The 23,380-nt window shown below is 40.1% G+C and overlaps 1 protein-coding gene across 5 annotated transcripts in view; it reads left to right on the plus strand.

Annotated features, from left to right (window-relative positions):
• Window positions 1-23,380, plus strand: part of NEK11 (NIMA related kinase 11) — a 290,594-nt gene that overhangs the window by 2,731 nt on the left and 264,483 nt on the right. For all 5 annotated transcript variants that reach the window (XM_066351279.1, XM_066351278.1, XM_066351280.1 and 2 more), the window contains exon 2: window positions 1,333-1,602. In XM_066351279.1, coding sequence (XP_066207376.1) covers window positions 1,433-1,602 — 170 coding nt within the window. In that variant the 5' untranslated portion in view covers window positions 1,333-1,432. The remainder of the gene's footprint in view (window positions 1-1,332; window positions 1,603-23,380) is intronic.

A 23,380-nucleotide genomic window follows, 5' to 3' on the forward strand; every position in this document is an offset into this window, starting at 1 on the left:
GTGGATCCCGGTCAGGCGCATGCGGAAGTCTTTCTGACTGCCTCCCCGCTTCTAACTTCAGAAACATAAAAAAAAACATTAAAAAAAGGTTTCTTTGGAGTAAAGGGTAAATAATCACTATTATGATTATTTTTCTTGTAAATCAAAATTATACCTATTTTCTGTCAGATCTGCAAAAAAGCATATTTTTTGTTGTACCACAGGATTTTAGTAACTTGTTTATATGTGCCATGAGTTGAAAACAATTGAAAAATTGCTGCTGTAAATGAATATTTACTTGTTTATGTTCTGTTCTGAAGGCTATTGGCCATGTACCCTAAGCTACACAGATAACATCCTGTTTTATCATTATATACAATAGGTTTAGTTTTAGTTTTGGAGTTGTTGAATATGAAAACCTGAACTCTCAGTCATAGAGTCTTCCATTTAAAATCATGTTTTCATATAGATTTAAAATGAAACCTACTTTTCATGATTAGTAACAAAAAATTTGCATTTTGATGAAAAAAAAAGTATTTTTACCATGCACATACATATGAAACAATCCTGCCTTTGTAATTGTCATACATTTGTAGCTCCATGAGCAATTATAGATTTACCTATGGCACATTTATAGTCAGCTAACATTAAAATACAGTTTTAGATTTAAACTGCTTTTGTGACACTTTTTTTTTTTTGACACTTCTTATTTCTAATCCAGGGAGATTACTCTATACATAGTATGTATAATTGAAACTTTAGAAATTGGATCAGAATTTGCTTAAGATGAGAAAAAATTTATTCTGAATCCTTATCCCTTTCCATATCTATTCTAAGAAATGTAGACACTATGGTGTAAAGTCCACAGAAGTAAAATAAAGAAACTAGCATTATGCTCATTTCTGGTTTAATCTTAGCTCAATATTTGTTAATAAAAATAGATATATGGTGGGAAGAAAGACAAAAAGTTGATGCAAATGTATAGAGTGAAGGAAATGATAATGTTCTTACATTTGAATTTTTTTTTAAAAAAGTAAGGGGGAGTATATAACAAACAGATTGTCATTTGGAAAATATATATACATCTCAGAACTTTGGGGCAATTTGGCTGTAATTCAGTTTTGCCAAATATGGATGGATGAGGGAAGACTCTTCCCGTGAAAGACTCCCTTCCTTTGGCATCTTCAGTATCTCTACCTTGTAACATTTTTCTTTCACGTTGTTCAAGTAAACCAACATGGTGTCATTCAATCCACTAATCAAGGTACAGGTATCACTGCCAAAAACTTACACTTTTTATTGGGAATAGTTCAACATCCTTTAGACCTGACCTCTGGACTCTTCATATTTAAGGCATTGACTGACGCTCCTTGGGTGAATTTGACCATCTCCTAGAAAATTTGAATGTTAAGTTTCTATAAACAAAGAAACCGGTTCTCTCACGTTTGGAGCAATGCTGAAATTCCAAGAGGCTGTTAAGTATGTGAATGGATCAATAGCTGTTTCAACTCATCCAAAGACCTTGATTGCAAGAAGATATGTGCTTCAACAGAAACTTGGCAGTGGAAGTTTTGGAACTGTCTATCTGGTTTCAGACAAGAAAGCCAAACAAGGAGAGGAATTGTAAGTAAAAATCCTTCCTGCAAATCTTGACTTGGCTGCCCATGTGTGCAACCTTTAGCTGATTAAAAACATGGACAATCCTTCACTTTGCTCTTTGCATTAAAGAATTTAGTAAGAGATAGAAAAGCTCCTTGAGTGGTGTCTTAAGATTTTTAAAGGCATTTCAGCAGGTGAATAAAGTACCCAAATGACTCAGAGAAGGGAAATGGGGTAGATAATGTGGAAATAAGATTTTTATGCATACCAGAATCTCAGGAGATTGCTTCAACTTAAATTGATTAGGATTTCTTGATGAATGATAGAATAAGAATTGTTTATAACGACTGCAGTTTTAGAAATATTATAAAATGCAAATAAATGGAAATTCACATTTGAAGTGACTAGGAAGAACTAAAGGAACCATGGTATTAATTTTCTTTGCCTCTTTTCTATGGAGAAGTTTTTCAAAGTCTAGTTATATAGTCCTCAAATTAGATATTTACACCAAACCGAGCTCCCATCTAAAATTAGCTTATGTTGATGAACCTTTTGTTACTTCTCCTTTGATTTGATTGGACACTGTAAATGTTCATAGTAGAGAAAAACTCTTAATTCTGTTAACCGTACCTATCTTACATATAAGGATGAATCTTCATTTTATGGGTAAAGTTGTTTGAATTTTCTGCAGTGAAAAATTAGTTGGATTTGAAGTTGGGATAAGAAACTTGTGCATCAGAAATACAGGAGGAAGAGAAAGCAGAAGAATGATCTAAGAAATCAAACCTTAACTAACAAACACATTCCCATCCCATTATCTATTTTGAGGCTACTCTATATTCTTTCTGCTTTTGCCCATTAGATATTTAAGTGTGGGTTTGAAACCAGTGTGATAATTTTCTACTTCTTAATATTTTGTAGGAATTATAAAGGTAAATGTTACTGATGGTACTACTTTATTTTAAAAGTCAACCGTTTAAATAGTCTCTATGTCTAGGATTTAAAAAATTATCTAGAATTCATAGTTTTCAGTAAATTTCTACACGAAGAATGGTGACAGTGCTAGTACTCTCCCTGTGTCATTAAAACATGCTTTAAGTCTCCTATCAGCCTGAGCAGGTGGTGGTGCAGTGGATAGAGCATTGGCCTGGGATGTTGCAGACCCAAGTGCAAAACCTTGAGGTTGCCAGCTTGAGCACGAGCTCACCAGCTTGAGCGTGGGGTCACTAGGTTGAGTGTGGGATCATAGATATGATCCCATGGTCGCTGGCTTGATCCCACAGGTCAGTGGCTTGAAGACCAAGGTTGCTGGCTTGAGTCCAAGGTCACTGGCTTGAGCAAGGGGCCACTAGCTTTGCTGGAGCCCTCCAGTCAAGGCACATATGAAAAAGCAATCAATGAACAGCTAAGGTGCCGCAACAAAGAATTGATGCTTCTCATCTCTCTCCCTTCCTGTCTGTCCCTCTTTCTCTCACTACAGGAAAAAAAAAAACAACCCTCCTATTGAGAAGAATTTTTCCCTTTTTAAATTCTAGAGATACTTTTTCAGCCATTTAGAAAAGAAAGATAAATTTTTACTAGAGAATGTTTATGGAAATATTGAAAGTAAAATGTAAATCTAACCGAGGACTTGTAAAACCGTAAAGTCTGTATCTAATTTTGGTTTCCTCAGCTAATGAGGAATATGAAGAATTTTAAAAGAATTCACAGGAGGGCTAAAAAGTTGATTAGTAGTAAGATGTAAGACCAAACTTTAAAGCCACAGACTTGAGCTAATGGGTGAGTGTAATATGTAGCGTGTATGTGTGTGTGTGTGTGTGTGTGTGTGTGTGTGTGTGTGTGTGTGTGTGTGTGTTAAGAAGGGGAAGGGAGAATGAGGAAGAAGGAATGAGGAAGAAGTGGGGGCTGGTTGATTGGGAAATGATTTGTTAGTGACCTTTCCTGTGCCTGAACAAGTCTTTTTTTTTTTTTAGCTAGAAAGAGAGAGGGGGACAGGCTGGAAGGGAGATAGATGAGAAGCATCAATTCTCATTGCAGCATCTTATTTGTTCATTGATTGCTTTCTCTTACATGCCTTGACCTGGGGACTTCAGCAGAGTGAGTGACCCCTTTGCTCAAGCCAGTGACCTTGCACTCAAACCAGCAACCATGGGGTCATGTCTATGATCCCATACTCAAGCCAGTGACCCTGTGCTCAAGCCAGGTGAACCTGTGCTCCAGTCGGGGATCTTGGGGTTTCCAACCTGGGTCCTCAGCATCCCAGTCCGAGGCTCTATCCACTGTGCCACCACCTGATCAGGCCTGAACTAGTCTTAAAACATGTGACTTGAGTTGAAGGTAGTAGACAAAGCCTCGATGTGTGTAATGAATGAATCCAGTATTGAGCATACTTGACAAATCATTAGGTACCAGAAGTTCTAGTGTAAAATCTCTCAGAAAGGAACCATTCATCATCAGAGCCTCTACAACATATTAATATTGGCCACATTCAGCCTTCTACAACCACTGTATAAGATGCACTCAGTTTTTAGAAATTTTTTGAAAAAGGGTGCGTTTTATACATGGGGAATATGGTAAGTGAAACAAGTTGATGCCTCTCTCTCTCTCTTTCTCTCTCTCTTTTCCTTCCTCCTTCTCTCTCTCAAATTAGTGGATAAATAAATAAATAAATAAAATTTCTGTATGTTAAGAATGCTGTTTCCTTAATAGAGCAGAAAAGATCTGACACTCCCTTTATTGTTTTGCAGACACACCCTTCACCTTTTGAGACAATAAAAGTCTGTCTAGCATACCTTTACATACCAGATAGTCCCTTGGTATTCCTTATTAAAAGAGTGACTTAGGGGCCTGATTGTGGTGGCGCAGGGGATAAAACATCGACCTGGAACACTGAGGTCGCTGGTTCAAAACCCTGGGCCTGCCTGGTCAAGGCACATATGGGAGTTGATGCTTCCTGCTCCTCCCCCTCTCTCTCTCTCCCTCTCTCTCTCACTCATTCTCTCCTCTCAAAAATTAATAAATACAAAAAAAAAAAAAAGAGTGACTTAGGTAGACTCTGAGTCTAAGGTGGTCTGTAGGACACTTATTATTAGCCCCTGTAGGAATAGGTTCATAAAATATGCACTTTTAGGGTAAAGAACTTGGACAAAATAGAACACATATCACAGCGTTTCTAACTTTTCCATCAATGTATTGCAATTTGTCATTATGCCACTTGGGGGCACCACTCTACCACTGACATTTTTCATTATACTGTGAATTTATGAATTTTAATTACAAGGTGAATACCACATTCCGTTACATTTTTATTGCCTTTCTGTATTAGCTATGGGATAAAAATTAAAAAGCACTAGAGGCATTGCAGTTGATTAATTTATGTTTGAATAGAGTTTTCTTTTTGGTATAAGTATCTGGAATTTCTTTTTTTTGTTCTCATAATAAAGTAAAATTAAACAAAATGAGTAGTGAATGAGATAGAGCTTTTTCCTTTATTCTGCATCATTAAAGTCATAAAACAATATTTAGAAACTTTTTTTTTCATTATAGAGATTCTGGTATAATGGGTGTGAGGGTTTTGACTCATTCCTAAAGATTGTTATAATTCTAGTTCATAGCTTTATGTTTTTGTTTGTCAAACACGTATTTTTTAAAATTTATTTAGTTTTTAAAAAATCAAACCCATGAGATTTTGATGAACCAAGAAACTACTTTTGCCCTTAGCATAGTACATGTAATTCAAAACAAAAAAGATGTTAAGAAAGTAAGATTTACTCTAAAATACGTGATTAAACTAGGACATGATAAAATACACAATCATGGCTACAGTTGCAGTTAATTTCAACATTCACCTTATCAGTGAATAGAGTTTTGGTTATAATAGCTTTTTAAAAATTTCATCATTATTATGTGGAGGTGATTTTCTGCTGTTGTCTTTTGCTCTGTGAATTTAATGGAATTCATGCAGTAAATCTTTGCCTTGGATTGAGCACCTGGGAAGAAACTGAAGCGGTAGGAAAGAAGGTGTGGCCCTCAGGAGCTGCCAGTCTAGGAGACAGAATTAACATATGTATCATACTACAGCTAGCAAACTGTGCGGTACGCAAGCAGGTGCACGGCAGGCTGGTCTCAGAGATGTTGGAATGGCCACTGCCCGGCTCCCTTTCGTATTACATACAATCCTTGTCTTACTAGTTTCTGTGTATTATCTAGGAACTTTTATTATTTCCCCTCAGTCCTGTCCATATACAGAAATAGTCATATATTTCCCCTTTTAACTGTGCCTTCACATTGGCCTTTGCCTAAATATGATGAGCATGGTTAACATAGAAATACTTTCTTTCACCACAAGGCATTTTTTCCCAAGATAAAATGTCAGTAAGATGAGATGAGGATCAGGAATTAAATAGGAAAGGCTGCCAAGTCCTTTGAAAGATGTGCTCAAGTCCACGCCTTCAGGCCCATGCCTCCTCTAAGAGCTCCTGGGCCTGTATTAGGTTTTTATTTTTTTTTTATTTATTGTTAAATATAATTCTTTTTTTAAAAATTGATTTATTCATTTTTTAGAGAGGAGAGAGAGAGAGTGAGAGTGAAAGAGAGAGAGAGAGAGAGAGAAGAGGGAGGAGCAGGAAGCATCAACTCCCATATGTGCCTTGACCAGACAAGTGCAGGGTTTCAAACTGGTGATCTCAGTGTTCCAGGTCGACGCTTTATCCACTGCGCCACCACAGGTCAGGCTGTATTAGGTTTCTAAAGGTTCTAACAAGATTTCCCACCCAGCCAAGGAAACAAAATGGAAGAGAGGGGGCTAGGAGTTGCTGCTAGCAGTAGTAGTCACACTGACAGCAGAGGTGAATGGTCTTAGAATTTCAAGGGTAAAGGAGGTAAAAAGTCATAAAGGGATGGCAACAATTTAAAAGCCCACAACCATCTAGGTTCATCATGGTAACGCTAAATAGCTCTCCTTTGCCCAGTCTCCCCCGAGAGCATCTCAAGTATACAGCCCGATGCCAGAGTGCTGTGTTGAACTATAATCAACAACAGGAGAAGGCCTAGGAGGTCAGGGCCTCAGAAGGGCAGAGCCATGGGTAAGCCACCACGCTACGATTCAGTCCTCAGCTTTTTTTTCTTAATGTATTTACAGATGGTCAGTCTTGGTGACCATCAGGTAAGGTAAATCTATAAATCATAATGCTACTTCTTAGTTCAGGGCCTAGAGTAGTCTTTCCTTTCATCTAAAGTGGAATATATAATCGTAAGTGAAGATATAACCAACACAAAGTAGGTGGAATACTTAGACAATTATTTACTTAAGCCAGATAGAAGGTCTCTTCCTCTTAACAGAGAACATTCCAAGTGACCATTCTGGGGAAGCCTCAGACCCAGTGTGTATCTCCTGGATAGCTCCAGATGCATATGTGCACAGTTATCCACAGGGCACCTCCTTTTCTAACATGGACAGTAATGACAAAAAGTGCAGGTGTGCATAAAGCAGGAAAAGAGTCTATAATCCTGCCACCCAACTTCTGCTCTTTTCCATATGAATTGACAAATATTTATTCTATTTTCTAAGGAAACATATAGCATTGTTCACAGTAGTCGTCTCAGAGAAGGAGGATGAAGAATGAAGGAAACTTCTCACTGATCATTTTGTGCATTTGGAATTTTGTACCATGTACTAGGTTTTTGTGTTTGTTTCTTTTTAACCCACAAAATAAGTCAAAGTAAAAAAGACCTCCACATACTTATTCTACAAGTACTAGTCACTGGTTACCTGCTCTTCTGGGAGCTTGATTCTGGTGGTTCTCAACTGTGGCAGGACAGTGGAATCACAGTATTTTAAAATATACACATCTTGAGTCATATACCCTAATACATCCTGTTTTAATTGGGTAACACCCAGGCCTCTGGATTTGTAAGAGCTTCTGGGTAATTTAAATGTGCAACTAGGGTTTAGAATAGCTGGTCCAGTGGGATAGGAAAACGCTTATTGATAATCATAAAAATAAACAATTGCAAGCTGCCAGAAATATTGTGCAAGAGAAGTCTTGGTTGCTGTGCAGTACAGTGGATTTGTCTCAGCATGCAGGACAGGATTGGTGAGGCGAGGCTCCCCTGGGAATGGTGGTGTTTCGGCTAAGACCTGAAGAAGAATTAAGAACTAGCCAGTGCTTTTCACACATTATTGGGCATCAGAGATGACCGGGGTGTGTGTGGGGGGGAGTGTTAAAACACAAAGTGCTGGACTCTACTTTCAAAGTTTCTGATACAGCAGGTCTTGGTAGGATCTGAGAATTTGCAGTCCTGGCAGATGTTGCTGCTGGCTTGAGGACTATACTTTGAGGACCACTGAATGAAGTAAAAGGGAAGGAGAACAGTTCCATTCAGCGTGAAAAGGCCTAAGATGGAAGAATTTCAGTTCATATATACTGTAATTTTGCATCTTTATTATTATTATTATTCAGTGAGAGGAGGGGAGGCAGAGAGACAGGTGCCTGCATGCATCCTGACTGTGATCCACCTGGCATGCCCACTAGGGGGCGATGCTCTGCCCATCTGGGGCCTTGCTCTGTTGCTCAGCAACTGAGTTCTTCTTAGTGCCTGAGACGGAGGCCATGGAGCCATCCTCAGCACCCAGGGCCAACTTGCTCCAATTGAGCCATGGCTGCAGGAGAGAGAAAGAGAGAAGCAAGAGGAGGGATGGAGAAGCAGATGGGCACTTCCCTTGTGTGTCCTGACTGGGAATCGAACCCAGGACATCCACACGCCAGGCCGATGCTCTACCACTGAGCCAACCAGCCAGGGCCTTGCATCTTTTTAAAAAAGCACTAAAATATAAATATTTTGTCATGTTATCAATACTCTTAAAAGCATCATTGTAAATGCCTGCATAATAGACAATTAATTGTGTAGCTATATTAGCATTTAGCTTCCTCTTGTGGCATTTGTACGTTCTGGTACTCTCTTAGAAGTAGAAGAAAAAAAACTGTTGTGCCTTTTAGCATCCTCAGAGATTCGATATGATTGTTCCAGCACAAGCTATCTGTCAATGGTATAACTCTGAAAAACTAATGAAGAACCAAGCTTCAGCCACTGAGAAGTGACAGGCATTCTGGGTCATTCAACTGAAGTATATCTGAAGTATATTAGGACCAGTTATGAATTATGGCCACATTTGCTGAGATGCTCAGTTATAATTAAAAAAAAAGGACTTCATCCATTTCAAGTTTATTTCTGACACACTGAGAAATGGAGGAATCAGTTTTCATATTGTAAGAAATGAACTAAAAAGCCTCCCTTCATGTGTGTTTTCACTGTTTATCAGAAAGGACATTATTTCTTCTTTGAGAATTAGTAAGTTGATTATAGTAGTCTGACAGTGTCAAACAATTAAAAATGAGTAATAATTTTTGCTAGAATGCATAGATTTTGTATTTAAAATTAGCATTCAGCGGCTCAGAATCTGACAGTAACTTCTGTGTATTAATAATAGCTGATAGCCTTCAGCAAAGGTAGTGTTTGTATATTGCACCTACTAACACCTATTGATGATTTTTCTGTCTGATTTATGTCGTCACTTGAACATATCCTAACTTTCAGTTATGAGTTTAAACAAAACATCAGTAGATTTGAGTTTAACCTTGAGTGCAATCTGTGTACGCTTATTAAAGCTATTACTTCTATGTGATGCCAGGAGTTCTCTCCAGTGGCATCTGTGAAGGGAAATCGGGTTATTGAGTGGGCTGAGTTAATTTAATAAGATTCAATGGTTTATTCGGTAGAGTGTTATGAAAGCAGTTTGGAGGAAACTCATGATTTCATTCTGTTTGTCCTTTCAGAAAAAAGTGTTCTTCAGTTTTTTCATTATAGTGATTAGGTCTTTTTTTTTTTTCCTTAAAATCTTCAGACTTTTAAGAGGAATTACAATATGAACGAATATTAAAATATATTTCGAAAAGGGTAAATTTGAACTTGTACTTCACTTTGGGCTTTGCCAGTTTTCTGTCTGTGATACAGTCAATCCTCTGAGACTCGGGCCATCTTATAACAGTGTAGGGGGTGGAAGATGGGAGAGAAAAAGAGAAGAAAATCTAAAGGTGCACAGTTCCTTTGACTTAATCATGGTAATGAAGTCGATATTCTGGGATAATAATTTACATTTTCCTGAGGCTGCTTTGCTGCATGTATTAGCATAAAAGAGGCTATGAGCTTTTTATCTGGTTTTTAATATTTACAGATGAAAAATGACTAAAAATATTTGGGGATGTGTGGGATTCAAGGAAATCCTCAGTTTCATTTTGAATTGGGCAGGGGGCCAAAAAAAGTCTGCTTTGAAGACTGAATCACCAAGAAGCATTAGAAAGACGTCAACAGCATGCAAAAAACCTTTTTTCTTTTTTAAATGCTTTAAAAAATTATTAATATTGTTTGGAAGAAAACAAAAGTGGCTTATTTAAAATAGATAGATTGTTGACAGGAGAAGAGTTTAGACAAATTACTATAATATAGTTATTAGATTTTCAAACTAGCTGTTTAAATTCTTTACTTATCCCACTCTGTTATTCTGATGTATTATTTTGGTGGATTTGTGAGTAGGGAACCTAATGGTTTTGCTAAAACTAAATAATAACCCCAGGTAATAAGGACTGTAATTCTTCATTTAAATGTATAAGGTGTGTGTGGGGGGTGGGGCGGGGAGAGTAGCTAAGCTATTTCAGTAAATAATAATTTAAAAAGTAATTGGATATGCTGGTACCTTCATATTGTTATTGCTGACTACCCCAAATATTAAAAACACAAGATTTGTGTAAAGCCTTTTATTTTAAATGTTATTTTGTCTCATTTATTCCATAAGTAAAACTTTTTAAGGGTGAATGAATAATATGTATGTAAGAACAAAACTTTATGGGTATAGTACAGTTCAAGTTCCCTTTCCCCACAAAATAAAACCCACTTTTTGGTGAGATGTATTATAGGAAACACTGAACTAATTTTTAATAGATTGCAGAGGAACATCAATAACCAAATTCAGAGTTTTTAATGGTTGATGTCAGAATATTTTTGAGGGGCTAACTTTCATTTGTTGACCCCAAAGTAAGCATGACGGCCTCAAGTGTAATCTGTAACTAACCGCTCTTGTTCTTGGTTCTGTTCAAGCAGCCTTCCTGGGAGACCTTTTCTTCCGGCAGTTCTTGGCAGGTCAGACAGCCCAGCACTCTGCCTGGCACACAGCAGGGAGCTCTGTTCCATCATTTACTCCAGCAGGATCACCCGATAGAAGCATCTTCTTTCCTCAGTCCTTTCCCTTCGGAAATGAGCTGCTTCCTTCTTTGATCTATGCATTGATCTGGGGCTAGCTGTGGGCAAGTTTTGGCTCGCATCCACCTCTATAACAATGTTCAGCCGAAAGTTTGAGTTGTGGTATCATCTATTGTTAAATAATTTGGAATGAGATACATCTATAAGTTCAATGTTGAAGGAATGAGAAGGGGGAAACTTTCACATTAAAATTAGATTCTGGCTCACTTTATTACTCCTGAGCTGATTTTCCTGGGAAAAAAGTTTAGTTTTCATGACTTACACGTCTAAGTAGCGAACTTATAGTGACACACGTGACTTACCAGTTAACAGGGAGAAAAATAACAACTCTTATGTTCTTGGTTAATTATTCCTAAACTTAATTTGGGAACTAGTGATTATAAATTTATATTTATATGTGAAATAGACATAGTCAACACCAAAGAGTTTTAAAAGTAGCTTTTGTATACAACACTGATTGTGCATTGGATACATAATTTTAATCCTTTAAAAAGGAGCAGTTAATGTTGTATGGCCTTCATTGCTTTAAAATACTGTGGAATTGGACTTCCGGTCCCTAGTTTCACAAGAAGGCAATCACTTATTATTTCTCAGCTGCTTTCATAGCCCCTATTACCTGGTACTGGTAAACATGAAGGAATGGTCGTGAAATCTTTCACGTGCTATAGAACAGACTTATTAGTGCAGCACTGCTGTTGCTTAGTTAGTCATTATGTGAAAAATCCATCCCAAGTTTTAGTCATTGAAAAAGCGAACCCTGGGCCTGAGGAAACTTTTGAGGATGATGGGCCTGCTCGTTATCATGACTGTGGAGATGGCTTCATGGGCATATCCATATGTCAGAATTTATCAAATTATACACTTTAAATGTGCGCAATACACTGTTTGTCGAGTATACCTTAATGAATGTGTTCAGAAAATGCAAACCCTGGACCATGATGTATGAAAACATCTAAGATTGTTAAACTGGTTGATTTTGCAGTTGCTAGTAATAATCACTGTGAAACTTTATAGTTTAAGCTCAATGTTGCTTTTTAGTCTTTGGGTTCGGACCAATCTTCTTGTTTTCAGTTCAGAGAAAAACTAAAGGCTTCACTTTCTATGACCTTTATTGAACAAGTGAGGTAAGAAGGTTAAAGTGTAAGTGATACTCTTGTCATATGTTCTAGGTTTCCAAATTTCTAAGAGTGGAAAATTTGGTGTACTGAAGCTTTGATTAGAATGTGCTTGAGTGTCAAATGCCTAAACTTCTCCCATATGTGATAGGCACTCAGCATTTTAATTACCATTTGATTGATGTTTCTAATTTCCTATTAGTTTGGATTTGGAGAAACCCCTAAAAACCAAGCAGCTCTACCTGCCTTCCCCAGGAGAAACCGGAGGAAGATTTGTGTCTTGATGCCTCTTCACTCCCCACGGCTTTCGTCTCGTGGGCCTTGCACGGATGCAGACATTGTGGGTTCCAGGGCAAGATCAGCCAATCCACTTTTTACAATACTGGATTTGCTATTTGTTGGTCAGTTGCTTTTAATTCGTGCTCTTTCCAAGATATTTCAGTACAATGATTATTGAGCTCTGAGGAGTAGCTTCTATTAATTTTAAAACTGTTTTAGAAATAAAAATTACAAGAAAGGTCAATGAGAGGTGTGACTTGCAAGTCTGTTCAACATTCTGCAAGTAGTGAAGGAAGCCTTTGGATGTTCCAAGAGGATGGGACTTGACACAGATGTGAAGCTGAATTTTAAGTAAGCCTATTGGTAACGAAGTTGAGTTTTAAGTTCATAAGGGCTAAATTATATTCAAAGATTTTTTTTTTTTTTTGTATTCCTCTGAGGCTGGAAACGGGGAGGGACAGTCAGACAGACTCCCGCATGCGCCCGACCGGGATCCACCCGGCACGCCCACCAGGAGGCCACGCTCTGCCCACCAGGGGGCGATGCTCTGCCCCTCCGGGGTGTCGCTCTGTCGTGACCAGAGCCACTCTAGTGCCTGGGGCAGAGGCCAAGGAGCCATCCCCAGCGCCTGGGCCATCTTTGCTCCAATGGAGCCTTGGCTGCAGGAGGGAAAGAGAGAGACAGAGAGGAAGGAGAGGGGGAGGGGTGGAGAAGCAGATGGGCGCTTTTCCTGTGTGCCCTGGCCGGGAATCGAACCCTGGACTTCTGCACGCCAGGCCGACACTCTACCACTGAGCCAACCGGCCAGGGCCTGTATTCAAAGATTTTGAAAACTGAGAATAGTAGATAATTCCTTCCAGGTAAAGCTTATTTCAGCATTATTTTGCTAGCTCTGCATAATCATAAAAACTGCGTGTGTGTGTGTCTGTGTGTGTGCACCTACCTACACACAAAAGCATATATATGTATATACGCACATATACACACACAAATGCATATCTATGTGTTTGTGTGTGTGTGTGTATATGTACACACATTCTTAACTTTACACTTTTTCAGTTCAACACTAGTTTCCGCAGCAAAGGTTGTGCGCAGCTGATAATATTGATAGATACCCTGGTCTGATGGATGAAGTCAGGGCTCCATATTTCAAAACCATACATGGACAGACACGAGAGTACCCTGTGGGGACTTCTTCTTTACAAAATTTCAAAAGGCATTAAAATGGCCCCTCATTGAAAAGCCCCCACTGAGAGGCACTAACGACCCATGCCTTAGCAGCCTGCGGTAATTGTGGGGTGTCCCCTCAGCAGCTGCCTCGGGCGCGTATTATGCCATTAGCTAGACTCACTCCAGGATTCCTTGGAAACTGTGTGCCTACCTGAATAATTTATTAGCCAGTGATCAATTATTCATAACTCATTATTACAACTGAAATAAAACCTTAAGGTGGAATCATTCTGCCACTTATGAGTATCCAACAGATTTTCAGGAGATTGCAGTAGCGATTTCAGTCCTTGCGGTCTGCACTGCCTGTCTGTTTCACTGAAGGGATTCCGAAGGGAACGGCCTTCTGAAACGACCCAAATTGATGAAAGCAGTAACAGATGACTCCCCACTGTCCATGCTGCGTTGGTTGGTTCACCTATTCCTGCTGCTTGTCTTTTTAATTCTGTCCTTTATTTGACGCCTAGAAATAAAATTACAGTTTGAGAGAATTTAGGAGACACTTATGGCACTGTGGGTTTATTAAACCAGTCTTAGGAGGTAAACAAGAATACAAAACTTGTCCTTCGAATATCTTTGCCGGGATAAAATGCAGGTACTGATAGTACATTTTATTGATAGCAGTCATATTGCATTTGCTTGTTTCATCAGAGTAATATCTCAGTTGTATTTTACTTATTTGTTGGATCATGGCTCTTGCAGAAAGAAAAGTTGTATGTTTTTAAAATATATTATATAAAAATCATTTTAATAAAAGTGCTGTGAAAGTATACCCTTAAGAAGCCTAATTATTAGTTTTTTAAATTTAGGAAATATAATAGGAAATTGTTTGGTTTAAGCCGGACTGATTATTTATTTTTTTTGTAATCACCAAGCTTTTAAAAATGTGTTAGACATAGCTGGAGATTGAAACTCCAGTTCCTTTGGACTGTAGAGCGGGGGTTGGCTTGCCTATCGGTTTAGTTTGTCCTTGGACACTCGGGTGATGACGAGCGGGCGGAAGGAAGCCTGTGACGCTTCACGTTCTGGGTCCCCATGTCAGTGTTGTGGCCCTCTCTGTGGGGTCGCTTCCAAAAGTCAACTAGTACTCATTTTCAGCTTAAGAGTTCTGAGACCCTGGGGTAGACTGCCATGTTCTTTTTCTTTTTCTTTTTTTTTTTTGTATTTTTCTGAAGCTGGAAACGGGGAGAGACAGTCAGACAGACTCCCGCACGCACCCGACCGGGATCCACCCGGCACGCGCACCTGGGGGCGACGCTCTGCCCACCAGGGGGCGATGCTCTGCCCCTCTGGGGCGTCGCTCTGTCGCGACCAGAGCCACTCTAGCGCCTGGGGCAGAGGCCAAGGAGCCATCCCCAGCGCCCGGGCCATCTTTGCTCCAATGGAGCCTCGCTGCGGGAGGGGAAGAGAGAGACAGAGAGGAAGGAGAGGGGAAGGGGTGGAGAAGCAGATGGGCGCTTCTCCTGTGTGCCCTGGCCAGGAATCGAACCTGGGACTTCTGCATGCCAGGCCGATGCTCTACCACTGAGCCAACCGGCCAGGGCCGACTGCCATGTTTTAAAAACCCCAGCGTGTAGATAAAAATCCCAAACTGTTGAGCAAGCGTTTTTTTTTAAAGTAGAGCTTCTGGTGTTGTTTTTTTTTTCTGTGTTGATGTTGGTTCTCCAAATGGGATGAAGGCTAAATGCTTAAACGAGTTTTAAGTGGCTTAAGCCCACACCTTTCACACTGGAGCAACATGTGATGTCCCAGAGACCCACCAAGCAGGAGTTTATGGATTTAGTTTTACTGTTGTAAAATAGATGAGTAGTTTAAAAAAAAATTGAGGCTAGCCCTGGCTGGATCGCTCAGTTGGTTAGAGCATTGTCCCAAAGTGCAGGGGTTGCTGGTTCGATCCCCAGCCAGGGCACAAGCAAGAACAGATCGATGTTGCTGTCTGTCTCTTTCCTCTCTCCCTTCCTCTCTCTCTAAAATTAATACAATACAGATTTTAAAAAATTGAGTGTAAATGTAAATGTGTCTTGAGTAGAGTGAAAATTTTGCATGATTTTTGAGTTTTTAATATAATTTTAATGTTACACATTTATATGACTTAAGAAAATATACAGAGGTGTATTGTTAAAAGTCTCCTCTCATCCTTGTCCCCTTCTTTCTGAATTCCCACCCTCTTCCCCAAGGGTAACCACTGTTAAGAGCTCCCCATGCATCCTCCCAGCGTGGCTTTATGCATTTATAAGCAACTCTGGAGTATGGATTCTTATTTTTGCTCCCTTCTGATAAAACTAGAATAGTCCATATTTCTGTTTCATGCTTTTTATTCATATGCCAAAATATCGTGGGGATCTTTCCATGTTAGTATAGAGAGTGTTCCCACTCTTTGGTTTATAGCCGTGTGGTATATTCCATTGTAAGGCTGTGGTAAATTTACCCACTTTCCTGGTGCTGTACATTCAGGTTGTTTTTAATCTTTTGTTATTAAAAAATACGGCTGCAGCAAATAACCCTGAACATTTGTCATTTTACAAAGGTCACCATTTCTTGCATAGATAGATTTTTAGAATAAAGGATGAGATTTCAGAGCCGTGCCCTACTTTTGGCAGTCCCCTTCCAGGTGCAGGAGTTTGTTTATTCCTCTTTGCTATGAGGTGTATTTTTCTGGAAAAGTTTGAGAAGCACTGCTGGAGGCTTGTTATTGAGGCCTCGTGGTGGGATGAATTTTCACTTTCTGAAGTAACGTGGCTGTGAAGTGATAGTGACAACCATGTCACTTGCCCTTCTGTTTTTCTGCAGGTGATATAAGAAAACATGTAGGGGCCTTGGCTGGCTGGCTGGCTGGCTGGCTCAGCGTAGAGAGTCGCCCAGGGTGTGGAAGTCCCAAGTTTCATTCCCGGTCAGGGCACGCAGGAGAAGCGCCCATCTACTTCTCCACCCCTTCCGTCCTGCCCCCTTCCCCTTCCGCAGCCATGGCTTGAATGGTTCCAGAGAGTTGGCCTCAGGCACTGAGGATGGCTCCATGGCCTCGCCTCAGGTGCTAAAATAGCTCAGTTGCTGAGCAACAGAGTAGCGGCCCCAGATGGGCAGAACATTGCCCAGTAGAGGCTTGCTGAGTGGATCCCAATCGGGGCACATGTGGGAGTCTGTCTCACTGCCTCCCTGCCTCTCAGTTAAAAAAAGAAGAGAAAACATGTAAATCTGGTGACAAATCATTTATAAGGAAAAATCATATACAATTGTCTAGATTGCTTGCAGGCATTGCTAGACTGAAACATTTACAGCTAGGATGTTGTAGAATAGTCTTAATGCCCTCTTACCTTAAGGGCTAGACCACTAAATGCTTCTGCCTTGGAAAATGTTAATAGAAAGGAGTTCAAGATTAAGCAAGTTTAGGAAACATTGGGTTCCATAAAGCTTTTTTTTCCCTGAGAGACTCTTCAGAGCTCTAAATCTGCCAGGATAAGTTGTGACACTTCAAGAGCTTTCCCCAAATTTGTTCAATCACTGAAATCCGTTTTTTTTTTTCAGGCCACTCTTACTAGCATTAGTTCACTGAGGAGCTCAACTTAGAAAATGCCACCTCTGCTGGACACCATGTTGAAATTAGTAGTCATAAGCATATGTGGCATTTAAATTTGCAAAAGACTCAGTAAGGAGAATGAGAACACAAGTCGCTGTTTCAGAGTCGCCATTATGAACAGTAGATGGTAGTAGTGTAGCATGTAGACCAAGCGTGAAGCCGTGGCTGTGTTTCCTCTGAGTATTAATTCAAGGTCTATAGTGTCATCTTCATTTAATTACAGCCTACCATTATTTCAGTTTTACTGGTTAAATAAATAAAAGGCCAAAAGTAGATCATTAACATACTTTTAATTTCTTCCTTGGAAAAGCAGAAGTCGGCTGAGAAATAAATTTGGAAAAATCTTTTCATCTTCACAGACCATTTTAACTGGCATGAAGTAGGTTTGGTTTTTTCTTATGTATTAGAAGAACATTTCCTAGTTTATGTGTACACAAAGGTATATGTGTGCTCTCTCTCGAAAAAAAAAGCCATACATTTAACCAAACTTGATTGTCCCCTGTCCATGAGAAGATCCAAGCACAAGCATTCATTCAGCAAGCCTGTAGAAGAGGGGAAGCAGCTATAGCCATTGCCCTCCAGGAACTGGCATTTGGGCTGAATGTAGGATGTGAATGCAAATAGCTGTTAGAAGTACCAATAGGGGGAGAGAATCTGGAAGAGATCTGGGCCACTTTTATTCTTTGGAGGTCTATTAAAGACTTTGTAAAACAGAGCAACAAAAAATGGGGTACATTTTAAGTTTAAAGTCAACAACCAAAAAATGAACACACAAAAAATGCAATGCTATGTGACTAATCTACTCACAAGGTAGTTTTCGGATTGTTACACAATTTAATTCGTAGTGTGTTGCATTTGGGGTGGTGCAGAAAAGGGAGATGCATTTCAGGTTTTGTGGAGAACATGTCAGAGCTGTCAGTGTCTCTGTGACAGAGGGTATGTGATCTGGCGCGGAGCTCTGGTTGAGAATCAATATTCGAAGCCCTTCATGAATCTGCAGCTCTGAGCAAGAGGCCATTTGGGCCACGCTGATGGTAAGCCCTGTGAGAAGAGAGACCCAGAGGAGCTACAGGGAAAGGAGGCTCATCCAGTGAAGGAAGTCTGGACCACTCTGTGGACGTGGACTTGCTGAAGATGGCCCTGGGAGGCGTTTTATAACTTAGATGGATGGCTGTCCCCTAATCTGTGAGTGCAGGCCGGCAGCTTTTCCACTTTGTCCCTCCCTCTTCCTCACTCCGAGGCTGAACTTGCTTTACCTCCCCTTCCAGATGTAGCAGCAAGGCCAGCCTCAGGCAGGGGTGAGGTCTTAATAAACTGGCCCAGACCATCTCACCCCTGGGGACAGGAGACCCACGCTGTCTCACTGTTGCCAGGGGGAAAGGGGTTACCCTTTGCATGTGAAAATTCGTATTGTCAGATCCTGCAGGAAAAAAATAAAGGGATCCAGTTGATATCAGCCAAGTGCTTAATGTAGCAGAGTCATCGGTCAGTGACAATTAGGAAGCAGTCTTTACCTTTTGTAACCTACGATGTGAACCTCTTCATTCAGCCTTTGGTGAATGCATAGACTGCTAACAGAGCCGGGGCTGATCTAGGCATGGTACAAGCGGCAAACACAGCAAAGTCTCTGTTTTCGGGGCGGGGGAATATTCTGGTGGGGCCGTGGAGAGAGACAATGAATAAAATTATATCATATACTACATGCTGTGGAAAGAATAAAACAGGGAAAGCGAGCAGCGAGTGCTGGGTGTGTGTCTATCTGATAAATGCTAGTCAGTGGTTCATATGATGTTGGTATTGAAATGATAGTAAATAGTCACTCTGACAAAAACACCCAAATGAAAGGACTCTGGAGCAAAACCATTCACTAATGCTCTTGTTTTTCCAGTAACAGCGGGATACAAAATTTCCATATGCTTATATAAGGTCTACCGGAAAGTTCTGTTTGGTTTTTGGAATAAAACAAAATACAAATTTTTCTTACCGTCAATAAACTTTATTAAATAATATAATTGCCATTATTATTAATGATTTCTTGCCAGCGTGAGGGCAATTTGTATATCCCATTTTTGAAAAATGTTTTATCTTTTGATGCGAAAAATTGAACCAGTGCTTGTTTGATATCTTCTTCATTTTTGAATTTTTTGCCCTTCAAAAAATTTTATAAGGACAAAAACATGTGATAGTCGGAGGATGCTAAGTCCGGGGAATATGGTGGATGTGACAGACATGCTTCTGTAGCATTTCTTCCTTGTTGAAATTCGTAAAAATTACAGTGGCGTAAATGAACTTTATCAGTAGCCATGGGTACACTATCGCTTCACACATAAGACTAACATAAATCAACTTTGTTTTAGTTAATTTGCTACATCAGTATGTATACATTAAGTGATAAAAATAGAGAGGCACACATGCGCCAAATAAACATGTGCTTACGTGTCGAAACTTGTGATAGAAACGGATAGAACTTTCCGGTAGACCTTACATTTCCGTGTCTGGACGTTAGGGCAGAGGGACCCAAGTAGGTTATTCAGTTCGTCTTTCCGGAGAGTTGGAGCTGTTTTATGGGGACATAAGAGTGACTGTGTGCGGGGAGGAAGGACACGCAGGTGTCCCTGCGGCTTGAACTTCACTCCACTGCCCTGAGGTCAGTAGAGATGCTCAAGACACCTCTGGCTGGTTCTGTCAGCTGTCTCAGCGTGTGTCTTTCTCTGCTCTGCTGGAGAATTTCTCTCTGTGGGGACCAGGTGCATGGTTCTGGGAGGGGAATGTTTTGAGGGGGATTGATGGGGGACCCCTGCCCCCTACCCTCGCAGACAAGCTCCCCCAGGCTGTTAGTAGTCAGACACTTTCACAGGGACTTGAGTTTCCCAGGCTTCAGTTCATTCAGTGCCTGAATCAGCAGAGACGGGCTGGGCTCGCTCTGTATGTTTTTCCCTGAGCAGAGTCAGTATGTGGAAACTCCTCTACTTGGAGCCTGAACTCCAGATACCTTCATTAATGGTTTCTCTGAAGGAGCAGATGGGTCTAGCATAAGCTGTGTCATCATAGGCCCCCAGTTTCTGCCTTGAGAGGAGATGGCAAAGGGGGTCAGAGCAGATACCCTCCACAGGGCCAGGGATGCCCTCCTGCCCATGGCCCCCAACTTCAGGGAAAACAGAACCGGCGGTGGATCAGGGCTGTTTAGGCATCGAAGGGTCCCCTCTTCAGGCTGAGGGCTGAAAGCTGCTGGTGTAATATCGATATTGCTTTTCACCAGGGGTCCCCAAACTATGGCCCGCAGGCTGCATGCGGCCCCCTGAGGCCATTTATCCGGCCCCCGCCGCACTTTTGGAAGAAGCACCTCTTTTCATTGGTGGTCATTGAGAGGAGCACATTGACCATCTCATTAGCCAAAAGCAAACCCATAGTTCCCATTGAAATACTGGTCAGTTTGTTGATTTAAATTTACTTGTTCTTTATTTTAAATATTGTATTTGTTCCCATTTTGTTTTTTTACTTTAAAATAAGATATGTGCAGTGTGCATAGGGATTTGTTCATAGTTTTTTTTTATAGTTTGGCCCTCCAACGGTCTGAGGGACAGTGAACTGGCCCCCTGTGTAAAAAGTTTAGGGACCCCTGCTTTTCACTGTATTTTAAATAAAGAAAACCCACTGACTCATCTCTATCTCTTGATGTCTTAAAACCTGCATTAGAGTCCTCTTAAATAATTTCTACTACAGTACGGACAAGAGAGGGAAATCACCCCTAGCTTTAGAACCTGACAGTCCAACCTGTCAGCTCCCCGATCTTCACAAATATGGCTGTCGGGTGACAGGATTATCCCTGGTTATACATAGCTAAGGTAATTGAGGAGAGGTGATTGCTTCAAATTTAAGGTATACTAAGGAACTGAGAACAAATAAGATTTCCTGTATCTTGGAAATTTAACTATTAAGTTTAAAAAATAAACTCTGTAATTGATTAAGGAAGAAGTATTTAATTTTCTGTGAATATAAAATTGTTAAAAGTTGATTCTGAAAGTCTCATAACTTTTTCTTTATAACTTTTTTTGAAAAAAAAAAGTGTTTTAACAACATCATTTTGTTTGATTTTACAATAGTTCTATAAGAATGCTTCAAATAAAATTTTTAAAAAAAATTTTAGGTAACTATAAGATATTACTGATGTCTATCTAGTTCAGGCTAACCCTTAATTAACACTAAAAATGCATTCAGGTTATTTTAAGAAGATTTTTTTTGTTTTTTTGATTCCATGAAAATATATTTAGCTCATTGAAACTACTAAGATTTGCTTCAGTTTTATTTCAAGGGACTTTTTCTGGAGCTAGAGATTCAACTACAAGAGGAAATTTTATTATATACATCAATTTTGTTATTTTTACATACATTCTTGAAGAGTTAGGGTAAAACTATTATGACTTAATAGTCGTATGTATTTCCCTGACAGAAGTTAGAATTAGACGTGTAACCCGAAAGAACTAAAACCAGATTTTGACATGTAATAAAAAGGGAGTCTCGTCATTCGCTGAGGCTCTGTCAGTGGGCTTTGGCTCTTCCAGATAGTGTCTTCAGGGACAGAACCAAATGAATATCTGTCCACATGGTGTGAGGTATCTGTGTTTGATAGCATTGGTGTCCAAGTGTGCATACGGTTGATTTCCATTTGGCTTTTTCAACTGACTCTAGAAAAGTTAATTTTTAAGTGGCCCCACTGGTGATAGCATTCCTCTGAGCACCTGGTTTGCACTGACAGATAAAAAGGTTTCAGTTCTTATAAATACTCCTATGGCCTCTTGACTTTCTCATCTGTACCCATGGTCTCACACCCCTTCCATGTTAAGAGCATTCATAGCAATGACAGGTGTGGAGGGGATCCACAGATTTGAGCCCTGCCTTACTTTATCAAATGTATAAAAAGCAAAGTTGATCCAGTGACCAAGAATGAAGTTGGTTAGTTTAGCAATAGTCAATTATAAATAACTTTTATGTTTGAATAACACAGACCGGACTGGCTACGTCACTTGACCCCAGGACAAAATGAAAACGCAAGGGCCCTTGTTGATTATTAAGAATTTCAAAGCAGTGGTAGCATCGCCTTTAAGGTATTCTATCAACTGGACCCTCTCCATCTGTCTGAACTGTGTGAGTCATTATTCCCCAACCAGACCAGTCTACCTCCTTCCCCCATGCACCCAGGAGAGAGAACGTGCAAAAGCATTTTAGCCTTTAACCTGGAAGGTTCTCTGGTTCAGTTTGCAAAGTTGCATAATGTCCTTTGTGGTGACTAGAAAGCTCCAGGGCTGACGGCAAGCTGATAAGTACCATCTATTCCTTAGTTATATGGTGATAATATAAATCAACCTACAACTTTGCAGTTACATTGATGCACACATGTTCTGTCCCTGTAAATGCTGCCCCTTGGTTATTGTGGAACCTTGTAAATACTGCCTAACAATTTTTGTACACCTCAGCTCTTCACCTAAAATATAAGCTCCTAGAGACATAAACTGGACCTTTGGTTTTTTTTTATACATGCCCCTTGATGCCCAGTGTTCCAGTGCCCATTGAATTCACTCATTATCAACTTGATTATCCATTGATTGAACATTGTGCACTCTACAATTGATACCTTGGACTTGGAGTTAGGCACCGATGAGACCAAGAATCAGGGGCCACTCTGGTAGTGGCAGTGGCAGCAAGATGGAGTTCCTGGGCAATAGTGCCACCAGGCCCAGCACCAGCAAGGGTGACAGGGAGGTTGTCCATACTGTGGTCTTCCTGAATCTCATAGTGAATCTCTGATCCACTCACCCAATTTGTAATAAATTCCTTTTTGGCTTCAGTCAGCCAAGTCTTTTTTGTTTCTTGGAACCAAGAAACCTGACAGACAGCAGAAAGGAGAGTTCACTTGTATTGGCAGTCTTCGAAGTGAGAGAGCTTGTGTGGGTATGTTGAAATCTTGTTTTTCCCTTTTTCAGAGAAAAGCAAGAAGTAGAAAAAAAACATCGAGAGGTGGGAAAAACGTACATATTCTCTTTCAGTAGAGACTCAGTTCATTTTAGATATAACTAACACCAGGACATATTATTTGATCATGAGGCAGAATATTTTTTAAAACTAATGCAAATTACCAGGTACAGAAATGACATACTTTCCCTACAAGGACCACATGCCATCCTACATCTCACCCAGCGTGAGACTCCCTTCTGCATCCTTCATGGCAGATTGCTAGCGCTTGGCGAGGTCCCGCCCTCCTGCCTGTGATTCTTGTCCACCGGTCCTGCTTCTG

Source organism: Saccopteryx leptura, chromosome 10 (genome assembly GCF_036850995.1).
Source record: "Saccopteryx leptura isolate mSacLep1 chromosome 10, mSacLep1_pri_phased_curated, whole genome shotgun sequence".
Taxonomy (NCBI): domain Eukaryota; kingdom Metazoa; phylum Chordata; class Mammalia; order Chiroptera; family Emballonuridae; genus Saccopteryx; species Saccopteryx leptura.